General features: G+C 41.2%; 1 protein-coding gene across 3 annotated transcripts in view; it reads left to right on the top strand.

The window, feature by feature from the left end:
* Positions 1–14,283, top strand: part of wapl (WAPL cohesin release factor) — a 137,548-nt gene that overhangs the window by 68,872 nt on the left and 54,393 nt on the right. For all 3 annotated transcript variants that reach the window (XM_033012600.1, XM_033012601.1, XM_033012603.1), the window contains exons 5-7: positions 2,439–2,579; positions 12,165–12,317; positions 13,411–13,547. In XM_033012600.1, coding sequence (XP_032868491.1) covers positions 2,439–2,579; positions 12,165–12,317; positions 13,411–13,547 — 431 coding nt within the window. The remainder of the gene's footprint in view (positions 1–2,438; positions 2,580–12,164; positions 12,318–13,410; positions 13,548–14,283) is intronic.

Genomic DNA, 14,283 nt, shown 5'->3' with positions numbered 1-14,283 from the left:
AGATATAATGTGGCTGGGAAACAAATTAGAATTTTTGTCCACAATATTATGATCTGGAATGATTAGATTAAAAGGCAGTGGATGTAAATTCAACAGTGAATGTCAAAAGGAAATGAAATACCCATGATAAATCTTCAAGCTCAAGAAGTGAGGAGCAATTTGGCGAACATGTTGAACGAAATTATTTCTATTTATATTCTGCAATAGAATACAAAATCTTCAGGATAATAATTGTCCTGTAAGGTGAGGTAATATTTTCTCTCTTAAAACATACATTATGCCATCCAACTCTTCAAGACTGCTCCAAAATTTATTATATCATTACTAATTTCTACCTCATTAATCTGCCTTAAAACTATAATCCTTAAATCCTGTATCTAACAAAAATCTGGCACACTGTTTTGAAATTTTCATTAAATCATCCTCTAACCTTCCATGTTGCAGTGTTGGTATTCAATCATTGGTTTTACCTTTTTAGTCCCAATATTTGGATATATATCTGTGAAGACTTGCTGTTAAGACATCCTCAAGGCCAATGTTTACTTTGAAACAGAGTCCGGAACGGAACAGATGTCAGTCCAAGGCCTGACGAAGTTTTATACAGCTAACATTCCAATGCTTTTGAGATCAAAGTCAGCATTTCCTTGGGTTTTAAAAAAAAAAAAAATGTAGTCCCTTTCTGTAGCCTTTAAATTTAAAAACATGGTACTCCTAACCCCCTTTACTTTTAGTACCAAGATTAGCAGAATTTTGCAAAATATTCTGCCCTATCTTCCATTGTTTAATGTGGGTGGCCACATTTCCCAACAGAAGTCTTGCTGCCTGTTGGCTCACTGGCAGCCTATTTCTGCCCCTTTGGCAATAGCAGCCTAAGCAGTTTGGTTGAACATTGTATTGCTGTGTGATGAAGCTGTAACCTGGGATTTTATCAAGGTACTTCCTGATTACAGCACTGCCAAGATCAATTATTTCTGATTTGGTCTCTGTTCCAGCTGTTGGAGCCTGTCTTGTGTGGACATTTTCTCAGGGGAGACAAACATGGACAAGGGTTCGCAGCCTAATTATCTGCTCACTTGTTTAAACCATTCCAACCCTCTGTTAGAAGCAATAATAGGCCATTTGGCCCATCAAGCCTGCACTTTCATTCATCATGATCACAGCTGCTCATCTTGCTCGGCTTTATTTACCTGTCCTATTCCTACTTTGATATTTTTTTTAATCCAGAAGTCAATTATCGCACTTTTGGATAAGTGCTGTGTACAGTTTTAGTCCCAATATATATGTGCTCATCCTTCATTGGAGACAGTCCAAAGAAGGTCCACTCAGTTGATGGGATGATGTTTGGAAGGTGATTGAGCAGACTGACCCAATTCAATTCAATTACTTCAGAATTACGTGATTTATTTTACTGTAGTACAAGATTCTGAGGGGTTTAACAAAGTATATGTTGAGAATGTGTTTCCCTTGGTTTTAGTAGAGTATGGGGTGATGATATCCAGAAGTGGATTGCATCATTCCAGAAGAAAGGGCGATTCATTTAAATTGGAGATGACAAGGAAAGTATTTCTCTTTAGAATTCTCTTTCTCCTCTTGTCAATAGTTTTATTTGTCACACATGCAACTGAACAGTGAAATTGTATTTGTATACATTGCACACGTGGGCACTGCCATTTGTGCAACAGTCATTAAATATATTCAAGGCAGAGTTCTGTGAACCTTTCGACAGTGAGTGAGTTGGAGTATGAGAAAACGGGAAAATGTTGTTGAAGCCAATCATCCTTTTACTCTTGGCTCTTGTGTTAACCAAGACTCAATATAATTACAGTAAAACTGGGTATCCTTTCTCTATCAATTTGTGCAACAATTTTGTTTGAGCTTCAATTCAAAGCAGTAATTTGGATTTTTGCATTGAATGACATTTGAATATTTTTTTTTTTAAAATAAATTAGGCTGCACTACATACGCAAAACAAAAGATCGTCTTTATTTACGTTAAAGGTAAATCTTCCTAATCTCCATTCTCACCCCGTCCCACTCCACTGGCCCCATTTTTCTTAAGGACCAGGCCTTTGCTTGTGCAGGTAGTTGGAATCTGAACATTGATGTTCCACTTCCAGTCTACTTAACAAATACCGTGTCTCATGAAGGCTCATGTTTATTTAATTTCCATTTGTGTGAACTATGCAGCAAGGTTCAGTTGGACAAATTTTGACCCCATTGTCAATTTTCACTCGTGATCCAGATATCTCCAGTTTTTTGTGTAATTTGCCGTGTAGTAGCTGGTGCAAGTTGAAGATGTTACTTTTAGGATTCAAATAGTAACATAATTACTGGGAATGAATGAGTAGGTGGATGCTATGATGTAGATTAACCTTATCTAATGCATAATTAAAATGCAAAGATATATTTTCTAATGTTATATTTTTGTCTCTTCCTCAGTCTCCAACTAAAGCTGTGTATAATGCCAGACACTGGAATCAGCCTGAGGCGGAGGAGCTTCCTTCAACACTGTCACAATCTCACAACGCAGCAGGGAGTGCCACAAGCAAGCAGCCACTGGCGCAGTCTCAGGCAACACCGGTGAGTGTCCATTATTGGGAAAAGAAACCAGAACGTGCCTCTTGGCCAAGTGGCATTCTTAATAAACACAGTTGCCCTTTATGGATGGTGCTGGAGAGTGTTTGAAAGCTAGGTCTCTTACACAGGGTGGTGTGTAAATGGAATCAACTGCCGGAGGAGGTAATTGAAGCAGAAACCATGACAACATTTAAAAGACTTTTAGACAAGTATATGGATAGGAAAGGTTTAGAGGGATATGGGCCAAACACAGACAGGGGGGACTCATATTGTTGGGGCACATTGGTCAAGCTGGGCCGAAGGGCCTGTTTCCGTGCTGTATGACCCTGACTATGACTCTAATGTAAAAAATGCACATCTTTGACGGTGCCTTTCTCCTGTGTTCTTGTGTGACTACTGGAAAGACATCTGTCAATTCTCCAGATGTTCCTTTGGCTCCTTACTGCAGTTGGCTCCATGTAATCTGTGCGGCAGCTTCTCCTACACTTTCATAAAGAGAAGACACATTTTGCCTTTTTCTCACCAGTTATTACTGTGGCAAAATCTAATTGCTTCAGTGTCACCAATCTCTACCTTGTTTGTTCATGTAGAGGTTTCAATGCAAAAAAAAGCCGTTTAGCCCAATCAATTCATGATGACATCTAACTTTTTCGAGGATATCACAGCCATGTGGTCTCATCCCATTTATTTTGTTTCACATTCCTTCCATTCATTTTCCAATCTAATTTGGAATGTTGCTGCTGTTTCAGCCTTGCCTTCTAGTCATACAGCATGGAAACAGGCCCTTCGGCCCAACTTTCCCACACCGACCAACATATCCCATCTACACTAGTCCCACTTGCCTGCGTTTGGCCCAGAGACTTTAAGATTTTGCCTTCCATCACAGTGAGGAGGTGTTTGGTGAACTCACTGTGGTGGATGTTAAATTTGTGTTGATTGTGTGTTTTTGTCATTTTTATTATATGTATGACTGCAGGGAAACAAAATTTCGTTCAGACCGAAAGGTCTGAATGACAAATAAATTCAATTCAATTCATATCCCTCTAAACCTGTCCTATCCATGTACCTGTCTAATTGTTTCTTAAATGTTGCAATAGTCCCTGCTTCAACTACCTCCTCTGGCAACTCGTTCCATAAATCCACCACCATTTGTGTGAAAAAGCCACCTCTCAGATTCCTATTAAATCTTTCCCCCTTCATCTTAAACCTATGTCCTCTAGTTCTCGATTTCCCCTATTCTGGGCAAGAGACTCTGCGTCTACCCGATCTATTCCTCTCATGATTTGTACACCTCTACTCCAGAAAGAGGTCTTCAACATCAAAATTTATTTCTTCTGCCTCCTTCTGATCCTCTCATCTCCATTCCCTCATTTGTTCACCGGAATTCACTGGGAACATCTAATTTTAATGACAATAGTACTCATATTGTCCATTAAAATTGAGGCTGAATTGTTGACAGTTCTTACAGATGTTTGTGGGAAATTATTAATGTTTCATAAGATTTAACTTTGAAACCTGAATCGCTGACATTTAGCAGGGGGGAATGCATTGTTCTTTCCTGCATTATCACTTTCTGGCTAAGTTAAAAAAAATAATCCTTGTCTAGTGGTTGGTTTCCCTTCCTTTAAGATTTGAATTGAAATCCTTGCTAGGTTTCTGAAATAAAACATAAATGTAAAAATACTCACCAGGTTTACACGCCAATACTGCAAAACAAAACCCCGTGATAATAAGCTTTCAGGAGATGAAATGTCATTGATGTGAAACGTCAGCTCACTGCCTCTGTCTGCGCCAACACTACCTGAAAGACTATTTTCAGCATTTGCTGTTTCCTCTGCAGTTCACCAACATTTGCCGTATTTTGCTTTCTCTGTTCCAATATTAAGAATACTTACTCTTGTTCTGCTGTCTTTTCGCCTTATGTCTCAGCCCATGGACTGATGACTTTGCTCTATACCTTTTATAAATGTAGACCTGTTTCAGATGATCAGTCAGTGCTGACTGCACAGTGATTAACGCCCAGCCGGTGACCTACTTACAGCTGAGTTATGGCTAAATGCCATATGACTTGCCTTTATACAACTTAACACTGAGCTTGAATTTCAGCTTGACTGTCTTTCTGGGTGATTTTACAATCAGTCTCCTTCCCAAACAGAAATTTATCTGGATATATTTTTAAAAGTTTATTCTTATAGCTTCTACTTTTTTTATTACTTTTCCAGATGAGGATGTTATTTGTTGCTCTGGCTTTATTAGAAGGAAGTGGTAAAGTGCTGCCTTGAACTGATGAAGATAGTCCCTCAGCATGGTTGCAGATCGAGTCTAGCTGATATGTTCAATGTTGTCCATCCATTTCTTGACTTTTCCTATTTCCAGGGCAATAGGTGGCCTATCTGAAGAGAGATTGAGTAGACTAGGACTTTTGCAGGATTTAGACATCACTGGCAAGGCCAACATTTATTACTCATGTCTTGCTGCTCTTAACAGTGAAATTGATGGTGAGCCACCCACAACTGCGTGACTTGCTAGACCACTTGATATTGGTTTATTAATACAACGTGTACCGAGATAGAGTGAAAATCTATCATCCTGTACATAAGCACAATCAAGCCATATGCAAGTACAACAGATCGAGCAAAGAGAAAAATACCAGAGTTTAGAATATAGTTCCAACATTATAGCTTTGTTACAGAGAAGTTCAAGGTCAGCATTGTGATAGGTTGGAAGAGCGGATTTATAACTGAGATGAGAGTGCGAAATATGTGTAAAGATTAATTGACCTTTAATCTCTAAGGTCAATTAATGTTTTTATTGTGTTTGGTCAGTTTTCTAAATATTAAGGGAGTTCAAGTATATGGGAATAATGTCAGGAAATGGCACTGAGGGGTAAAAGATCTGGTATGATTCTAATGCTGATAGACCACTCTCAAAACAGCCGGGTTACCCGCTCCTGCTCCAAGTTACTATATTTCCTTGAATTTAGTCATTTTTGAAATTGAGGCTTGAATATTTTTGTTTAACTCTGCTCTGGCTGTATCTTTCTTCTACATCTGTCTTCGATATTCCTTATCAACTGGTATATGCACTTTCCAATTGTATGGTTTCAGGAGAACATAGGAATAAGAGGAGGAATAAACCATTTGGCCCCTCATGCCTGCTCATCATTTGACACTGTTACAGCTGATCTTTTACCACAGCACCACCTCTCTGCATTAATCACTTGATTAATTTAATAAACTGTTGAATTGCAAATTATGGCACCACTTTGCTACTACTCTCCTGAATCATGGTGCATTTTTTTTGTGAGCAGCAAGATCACTATTATGACATTTCACAAAGAAAATAACTGTTAATAGAAAACCCTGACGTCAAATTAGCAAGATGAATTTTTTTTTTTAAATACAAAGATCAAGACCCATTTTCTGATCTTGGTAGGTATTTCAAAGCTCACCACAGTACTTAATTAGCAAATAACTGCCAGTGTAATTGCAGCTCGTGCCATACTAGATTGCAATCTTGTTTGTAGCACATAGTTGTAATTTGATGTTTGAGAGCATGTTTCTCATAGCAGTGAACATAGGTATAAATTATGTTTAATAAAGTGTTCCAGCATTTTATTTACTTTTCAATAACTAACCAGATAAAGTAGGATCATGACCACATCTTGGGTTTAATGCTCAACAGCTCATGCAAGCCAATAATAATCCAAAAAAAGCATTTCCAAATCTAAACTTAGGTTTATTTTTACACATAATAGTAAGATTAAACGAGAACTTACCAGTTTGAAGTTTGATCTTTATTTTATGAGGAGGAACGTTGAGGGAATACGTGAAGAACCCCGCCTACGGCGCATGCGTGTCATTCTTCAAAGCAGCGGTGTGAGGTCACAGATAGAAAATAATGACCTAAGATAGTAAGATTATTAAAGAGATACCAGTTTAAGATATGACCATATAAGGGTGGGAGCGGAGGGCACGTATTCCCTCAACGTTCCTCCTCATAAAATAAAGATCAAACTTCAAACTGGTAAGTTCTCGTTTAATCTTACTATTTTACTTCGGAGTCACGTGAGTGACTTCGTGAAGACTTCAAAGCTCTGTGACCTCATGCCGTGGAACGAGTCCAATCTTCACAACTGCCTTGGTAGTTTGGGAGAAATTGTTACTGGTATTTAAAAAAAAAAAAACACAATGATACCAACATTTTTAAGCAAAAATTGTAAATAATATTTATTAAATCAATTTATAAACCTTATAAGCTTCAGGTGTAAATTAAATAGAACTCAAAATTTTGCCCGAAAACGTTTCTTCTTTTCTAACTGGTTTGTTGTAATATGTGCGAAACGTTTTCTCTGATGACCATCCTGCAGTTCTGAGGATATTGTCCATCGGTACCTCCAGGCGATTAGCTGCTGATGTAGATGCAGCCCTGGTGGAGTGAGATTTGAATACATTAGTGTCCACTCCTGCCTGAACTAAGCAATATCTCAGCCACCGTGAAATGGTCTGAGTCGAGACTTTATGGTATGGCTTCTTATGGCTAATTAAAAGAGCCTTTTCATTGCCTCTGATAGCCTTCGTTCTGTCCATATATAACATGATGTGTTTTACTACACAGAGACGTTCATCCTGTGGATAGGCTATGAACTCTATCACCTGACCCGCTGATCCTGGTCTATTTTGCTTAATAAGGCCCTGGATCACGAAAATCAGCCTTCCTGTCGCCTCCGTCAAGTTATCCAATCTTAACTTCTGTAATGACTGGACCCTTTGCGCTGTGACCAGCGCCATAAGCATAACCATTTTCATAGTTAGATAGTTTAGCGGTAATGCCGTAGCCGGTGACCAATTCCGTAACATTTTTAGGACTACGCTCACATCCCAGATTTGGCTATATCTAGCCCTTGGTGGGTTAGTGTTAAAGATGCCTCGTAGCAGTTTTATTACTAGAGGATGTGAGCCGACACCCTGTCTTTCTGTGCCTTCCCATAAATAACTGGACAAGGCACTCCTAGCACTATTGACCGTGCTGTAACTGAGTCCTTCAAAGTGCAGGCTTGTGAGGAATTCTAGGACAGCTGGAATATCCACCTTTCTGTGGTCTAGATTGTTGTCCAGGCAGTATTTAGTCCATTTCTTGACATGACATAAATATTGTTTTTGAGTGGAAAGTCTCTGTGCTGCTGTGATCATGTCCACAGTTCTATCAGATAAACCCATATGCCGAAATGGTTCCTTCAGAGTCTACAAACCAATAAATTTAGATAATTATGGCAAGGATGGCTGTCCCCAGTCACCGGATGCACCAGCAACTGAGGACTATGTTTTAAAGTAATATATGGTGTAAGCACCAAATCCTGCAGCACCGAGAACCATGGTTGGGTAGGCCAATCAGGTACTATGAGAATCCCAGATGCCGAGTCTAGCTGAATTTTCCGTAGTACCCGATTGATGAGGCAGAAAGGAGGAAATGCATAAATGAACCATTTCCCCCAGTGCAAAGAGAATGCATCTGTAGCTTCTGCCTCAGGATCTGGTTCCCATGATATATACCTAGGTAACTGATGATTTAACCTGGATGCAAAAAGATCAATATCCGGCCTTCCGTACTTTGCTGTGATATCAGCAAATATCTTTCTGTCTAACATCCATTCCGTATTTTCATTAAATTTTCGTGACCTGGCGTCTGCCACTGAATTAAGTATCCCTGGTAGATACGTAGCCGATAACCAAATATTCCTTTGGATACACCATTCCCAAATATGGTTTGCCAATTCATCACAGGATATTGATATATTTCCACCCATATGATTTATATATGCCACCACCGTGGTATTGTCTATCTGCAATCTAACATGCTGGTTAATCATTCCCGAGCAATAAGATTTTAAACCATAAAAAGCACTCAACATTTCTAAGTAATTTATACCCTTTGTGGTAAGTAGGTTAGTTTCCTGTATATTCCATCTCCCTCCAGAGCTCGAGATGGTATCCGTTGCTCCCCAACCCAGTGCACTGGCATCTGTTTGTAATACCACAGATGGGTTTGGAATAACTATTGGGTTGGAGCTATATATAACATTTTGTTCCCACCATTGTAGTTCTTTTATAGCTCTAATTGTTAGCTCCATAGGCCTATCAAAATGGCCTCTATTAATTTTTAGTGCTCTAATTTTTTCTCTCTGTAAATTTTGGTAATGCAATCGTCCAAATTGAATGGCAGGAAACGTGGCTATAATTTTCCCAATAATCCTGGCTACCCGTCTAATGGATGGTTTAACGGTATTAATAAGCTCTGTGCAATCCTTTTGGAACTCAGTGGCTTTCCCTATAGGTAAAGTCACTAACATATCAAGTGTGTTAATAGTGAACCCCAAGTAATCAATATTAGTTGCAGGTGTTAATCTTGACTTAATTGGATGGATAATGAATCCCAGCTGTTCCATCAATTTTCTTGTGGCAACCACTGCTCTACTAGCCAATTCATAAGTTTTCCCCACAATCAAGATATCATCCAAATATGCCATCACTCTATAGTTTTGTTGTCTAAGAAATGCCAAAGCTGGTTTAAGAATTTTTGTGAATAATCTAGGGGCTGACGTTAGCCCGTTTGGTAGCGCCTTGTATTGCCAAAGCTGACCCATCCAATTAAATTTCAAAAACCGTCTGTGTTCTTCGCTGATGGGTACCGTATAGTAAGCATCTTGCAGATCAATACTTGCCATAAAGTAGCCTGCCGACACTAGCTCTGTAGCAGTACTAAAAGTATCCATTTTAAAATGAGCATATTGTACAAACTTATTAAGTGTTGATAAATCAATAATTATCCGGCAACCCCCATCTTTCTTATGTCTAATGAATATATTTGAGACAAATTCCTGTTGTTCATGTTTGGTTGTTTCAATTACTCCTTTCGTGAACAACCTTTGTATTTCAATTTTTGCTTTAGCTCTGTCTAATTTGGTAAGCATATAAGTTCTGTCCGGTGTATGTTGTACTGGAGGTTCTTGTATGTGTATAAACTCTATAAGATATCCCTTAATACTGCTAAGGATATACCTATCCACAGTTAACTTACACCATGCTTCCAAATGAAATTGCAACCTCCCTCCAAGTTCTGTGCTCCTTATTAATTTTTGAGGCACAGACCCACCTACCTCCATGGTTATCGGTGGTGTTACTTTCTTGGTCTTAACCGAGGTTGCGGAGGGCCTTGAGGTTGAAAGTGGGGTAAATGTTGAAGTGGAGGCTTCCGCATTTTCCATTGTGGGCGTCGCGGGCCAACCCCTAAAAAAGGACGCTGTTGCTGGTTTCCTCTGGCCTCTCTCCAATTTTTCGTACTATACATACTAGTACTTGCTTTTTTAGTCGTCCCATAAGGATGATACCGTTTTCCGACATATCCTTTGGTCGCTTTTATTAGGCCCAACGTTTTGGCCTCTTCCTCCAAATCTTTGACCTGTTTTGATAGGTCACCCCCAAACAACAAATTTTGAGGTTTTATGGCTTTCTGTTTGCACAGGATTGCAAATTTTGGGTCTAACGTTGGCTGAATTGCCCCTTTCCTGATGTTGTTCAGTTCAAATTGAACTTTGCAAAACAGTGCTAAAGCGTCTTTCATGTCATTGGACATATCCACATTTTCCAGCCTACGGGCCAAAGCTGTTATACCCGCCGAGAGTCCTTTACTAGCATTCTGTATTTTTATATCCAGACTCCGAATATCCTGCCCCACGTGTATCCAAATGCTTCGGTTCACCTTGGGTACATTCAGAGCCGCACAATTTCGCGGAGGTAAATGTCTTGCCCATACCTCAGCTAAGGTATCAGTTTTGAGGTGATGGGTCGTCATATAATCAATGCTGGCCGCCATCCTGGCCTCTAGGTCTTTTCCAGTTTCTTCTTGCTGGAAATATGTGTGCACCATGTCCAGCAACTGTGTTCCCTCATCCTCCATATGGGAACGTGGCTCTGACTCTTGTTCAGAGTCCGAGTCAGGCAGCCCTTGAACACCCTCTTCAGATGAGGATGATATGTCCAGCAGCCTTTTCTGGCCATGCTCTGAGGGACTTACACCTGTATGTGTGCGGCTTTTATCCATTTTCTGGAGCCTGACACTATGGAGATGTTCCTCCCACAACCGCTCCAGCCGACTTTCGTGCTCTCCCGCACTAGTCGCTCGCGGGTGTTTCTTTTTAGCCCACCGCTCCTGCCGACTTTCGTGCCCTCGGGCACTAGTCGCACGCGGTTTAAATCGCAACTCGTCGCCATGCCTACCGGCTCTGGTTGCTCCCGGCCGCTGCAAACGCCGTTTTTCGCCGTCCCGGTACTCCTCCAAACAGATAGATGACGGCCCCACATGCTGCAGCCACTCGTACTGTTTTCCGAGCTCTGCAGATGCGATCGCTGCCGGCTGCTCTATGCCCTGCAGCTGGTCATCATCACTGCTATACAAGTAAGTATTTACCGGCGATTTTTCGGGCTCACTTTCCCAGCGGTTCGTTTTGCGTTTCGCCTTCCCGCCCGGTCTAGAATTAGTTTTTCCCGGCGCGGGGTTTGAATCTGGCACAGCTGGCTCAACGCAAACTGCCTGTGCCGTCGGCTGCTGCTGCGGGTCCCCGGCACCTTTACCGCCGACATCCTGCAGCTTCTTCACAGCCTTTCTGCGTCCTCTATCCATTCCTAAAAAAACGGTGAAAATGCAGAATCACTTACCTGCCGTCGACCGGCTTTTTAACTCTCCCGTTCAAGGGGACGTCCTCCCCAGGTCCGACACGTTCAATGCGTGTATGCGATAAGACACGCATGCGCCGTAGGCGGGGTTCTTCACGAAGTCACTCACGTGACTCCGAAGTAAAATTGGACTCCTTTATGCCACAAATGATATTCCTGCACTCTGCACCATACATAATCTTCATTGAGAGGAAACAGTGGGTGGTATAATGGCACAGCAGACCTTGCCTCCCAGTTACAGTAACCAGAGTTTGTTCTTGAGCTTGCAGGATACACTTATAGAGACAGAGGAGGCTGCAGAAAGAGGCTGAATCAGATCACAATGACTCAAAAAAGAGGCATGCTGCAGACACTGGAATCTGTAACAAAAAAAAAGTAGAACTCAGCAGTTTAGGCAGCATCCGAGAAGGGAAATGGGTAGTCAATGTGTCGGGTCGAGACCCTTCATCAAGAATTGGGAGGGGAATGAAAAGAACTGGTGTGCATGGTAAAAGGGACTGGATTACACATAAATAATTGGGTCAGTGCGATTACTGTGAGAGCCAGCAATGACGAGATGGACTGAAAGCCTCTTGTTTCATAAAGAAGTATGAAATAACAGAATTAAAGAAAAAAAGGAAAATATTGATTTGTCATTTAATGTGCGTGATCTTCCTCTTTCTAAACAAGTGGCAATTGTTTTCAGTTTCATCTTCAGTATGGCTAAACATTTACCATAAGATTCTCATTATTACAGTTGATGAGGCCAGTTGCATAACTGTTGGGTTACATGCAGTAGTTGAAGCTTTCTCTGTGTGCACCACTTCTGTCAGACATTTTCTTCTTAACCTTGTTATGTTTTGGATTTTTCTCATAGGTCGTAGCCACCACAAATGAAACTGCTCAGAAGGATGAAGGAGTCTTCAAAGCACCTCCTCCTCCTCCCCGCGTGATCAAAACCGTAACCATACCAACCCAGCCATACCAAGACATTGTGACTGCACTGAAATGTAGGAAGGAAGATAAAGAGGTATTGGTCGCATCTCCTCTCAGATTAACTTGGCTGATACCATTTTACTTGGAGGTTGGCGGGGATTTCTGCAAAGCTGGTTATCATTGGATGTTTATCCAAGCTGCTCTTTTTTGCAGTGTTAAAACACAGAAAATATTTTGCGTTGCTCAAAAGTTGTAAGATCTCAGTACAGTTTACATTGTATTAACAATGTAGTCCCAAATGTATATATGGAGGAACTGCAGATGCTGGTTGAAACCAAAGATAGACACAAAAAAGCTGGAGTAACTCAGCGGGGCAGGCAGCATCTCTGGAGAGAAGGAATAGGTGACGTTTTGGGTCGAGATCCTCTTTCAGACTGACGTCGATCCCTTGGAGGTGGCGACAATGTTGGAGGATTATGTGTTTTATGTGATAGCTGATGGGGTGGAAGGTGAGGACTAGGGGGACTCTGTCCCTGTTACGTCTGGGGGGGAGCAAGAATGGAGCTGTGGTATATTGAGGAGACCCTAGTGGGGGCCTCGTCTGTAATTGCCTATACCAAGGTCTCGTGTGCCAAGTTAACTCTAGGAGTATTGTGTCCAGTTTTGGTCATCCTACTACAGAAAAGATGTTAAGCTGGAAAGAGTGCCGGTAAGATTTACAAAGCTGTTGCCAAGACTTGCGGGCCTGAGCTCAGGGAGAGGTTGACCAGGCTGGGGCTATTATTTTAACTGCAGGCGGATGAGAGGTGATCTTATAGAGATGTATAAGGCCATGAGAGGGAATAGATGGGGTAGATCCACAGAGTAGAGGAATCAAGAAACATAAGTGTTGTGTTGGCTGGGAGGGGAAAGATTTAATAGGAACCTGAGGAGCAACTTTTTCACTTGGTGGTTATATGAAGCGATTTGTGAGAGGGGGTACGTGAGGAAGGTACTATAATAACTTAAAATACATTTGGTATGTGGATATGAAAGGTTTAGAGGGCTTTAGGTTTAGAGGTCAAGTGTAGATGGGACATCTGGTCGGCATGGGCAAGTTGGCCGAAGGGTCCGTCTCAGTGCTGCATGACTCTATCTTGCATTTAGCTGATGAAATTCTAAGATACTGGTCTGCTTTTGTATTTCAGTTGTACACTGTGGTCCAGCACGTGAAGCACTTCAATGATGTGGTGGAATTTGGAGAAAACCAAGAGTTTACAGATGACATTGAGTACTTGCTCAGTGGATTGAAGTGCTCTCAGCCTCTCAACACACGCTGCCTTAGGTATGTTGCTGTGCATAGAGTCTCACTGTTTAGGTGCTCTTCATTTTGGTTGATGTATTCGTTGTGATTATTCTTTTCAATATCCAGCAGACTTGGTTGGTGTCAATATACTGCAGATTTTACCTGCACTGTGTGAGTGGTTGAGGGAGGAGATTAGTGTATTGGCTGTACAGAAAATGACCTTGTTTGTCACATACCAAAAGCTCTGCCAGAACTAGAAATTATATCTCTGCAATTTATCGAATGGGTTCACTCAGGTATTCTGGTTTCAGGGGTGGTAATATTTCATCAAATTAGACTGTAAGTTCAAGGCTCACACTGTAATATATTTATAATGCATTTACGAGACCTTTGGACAGGTACATGGATAGGAAAGGTTTAGAGGGATACAAGCCAAATACATGCAGGTGGGACTAGTGTGGATGGGGCCTCTTGGTTAGCATGGGCAAGTTGGGCTGATGGGCCTGTTTCTATGCTGTATGACTCTGACTGTTACCATATATTGAGCAATAGAATGGCCCTTCCACACAGTTGAAAAGGCAGTGCTGTGTAAATTCTTGTCTGTATGTTGCAACAGAAAGAGGAGATTGATCTGTCAGGGAACCACCCTGCCTGAGGTCGTCTGTTGCTGGCCTTTATTTGTCCTGGTCTTCCAGTTCTCCCCCACGCCCTCTACAATCAGTCTGTAGAAGGCTCCCAACCAGAAATAGCACCTGTCCACATTCTCCAGAGATGC

Source organism: Amblyraja radiata, chromosome 37, assembly GCF_010909765.2.
Source record: "Amblyraja radiata isolate CabotCenter1 chromosome 37, sAmbRad1.1.pri, whole genome shotgun sequence".
Lineage (NCBI taxonomy): Eukaryota > Metazoa > Chordata > Chondrichthyes > Rajiformes > Rajidae > Amblyraja > Amblyraja radiata.
Note: the sequence above shows the minus strand (reverse complement) of the source record. Positions and strands in the feature narration are given on the sequence as shown.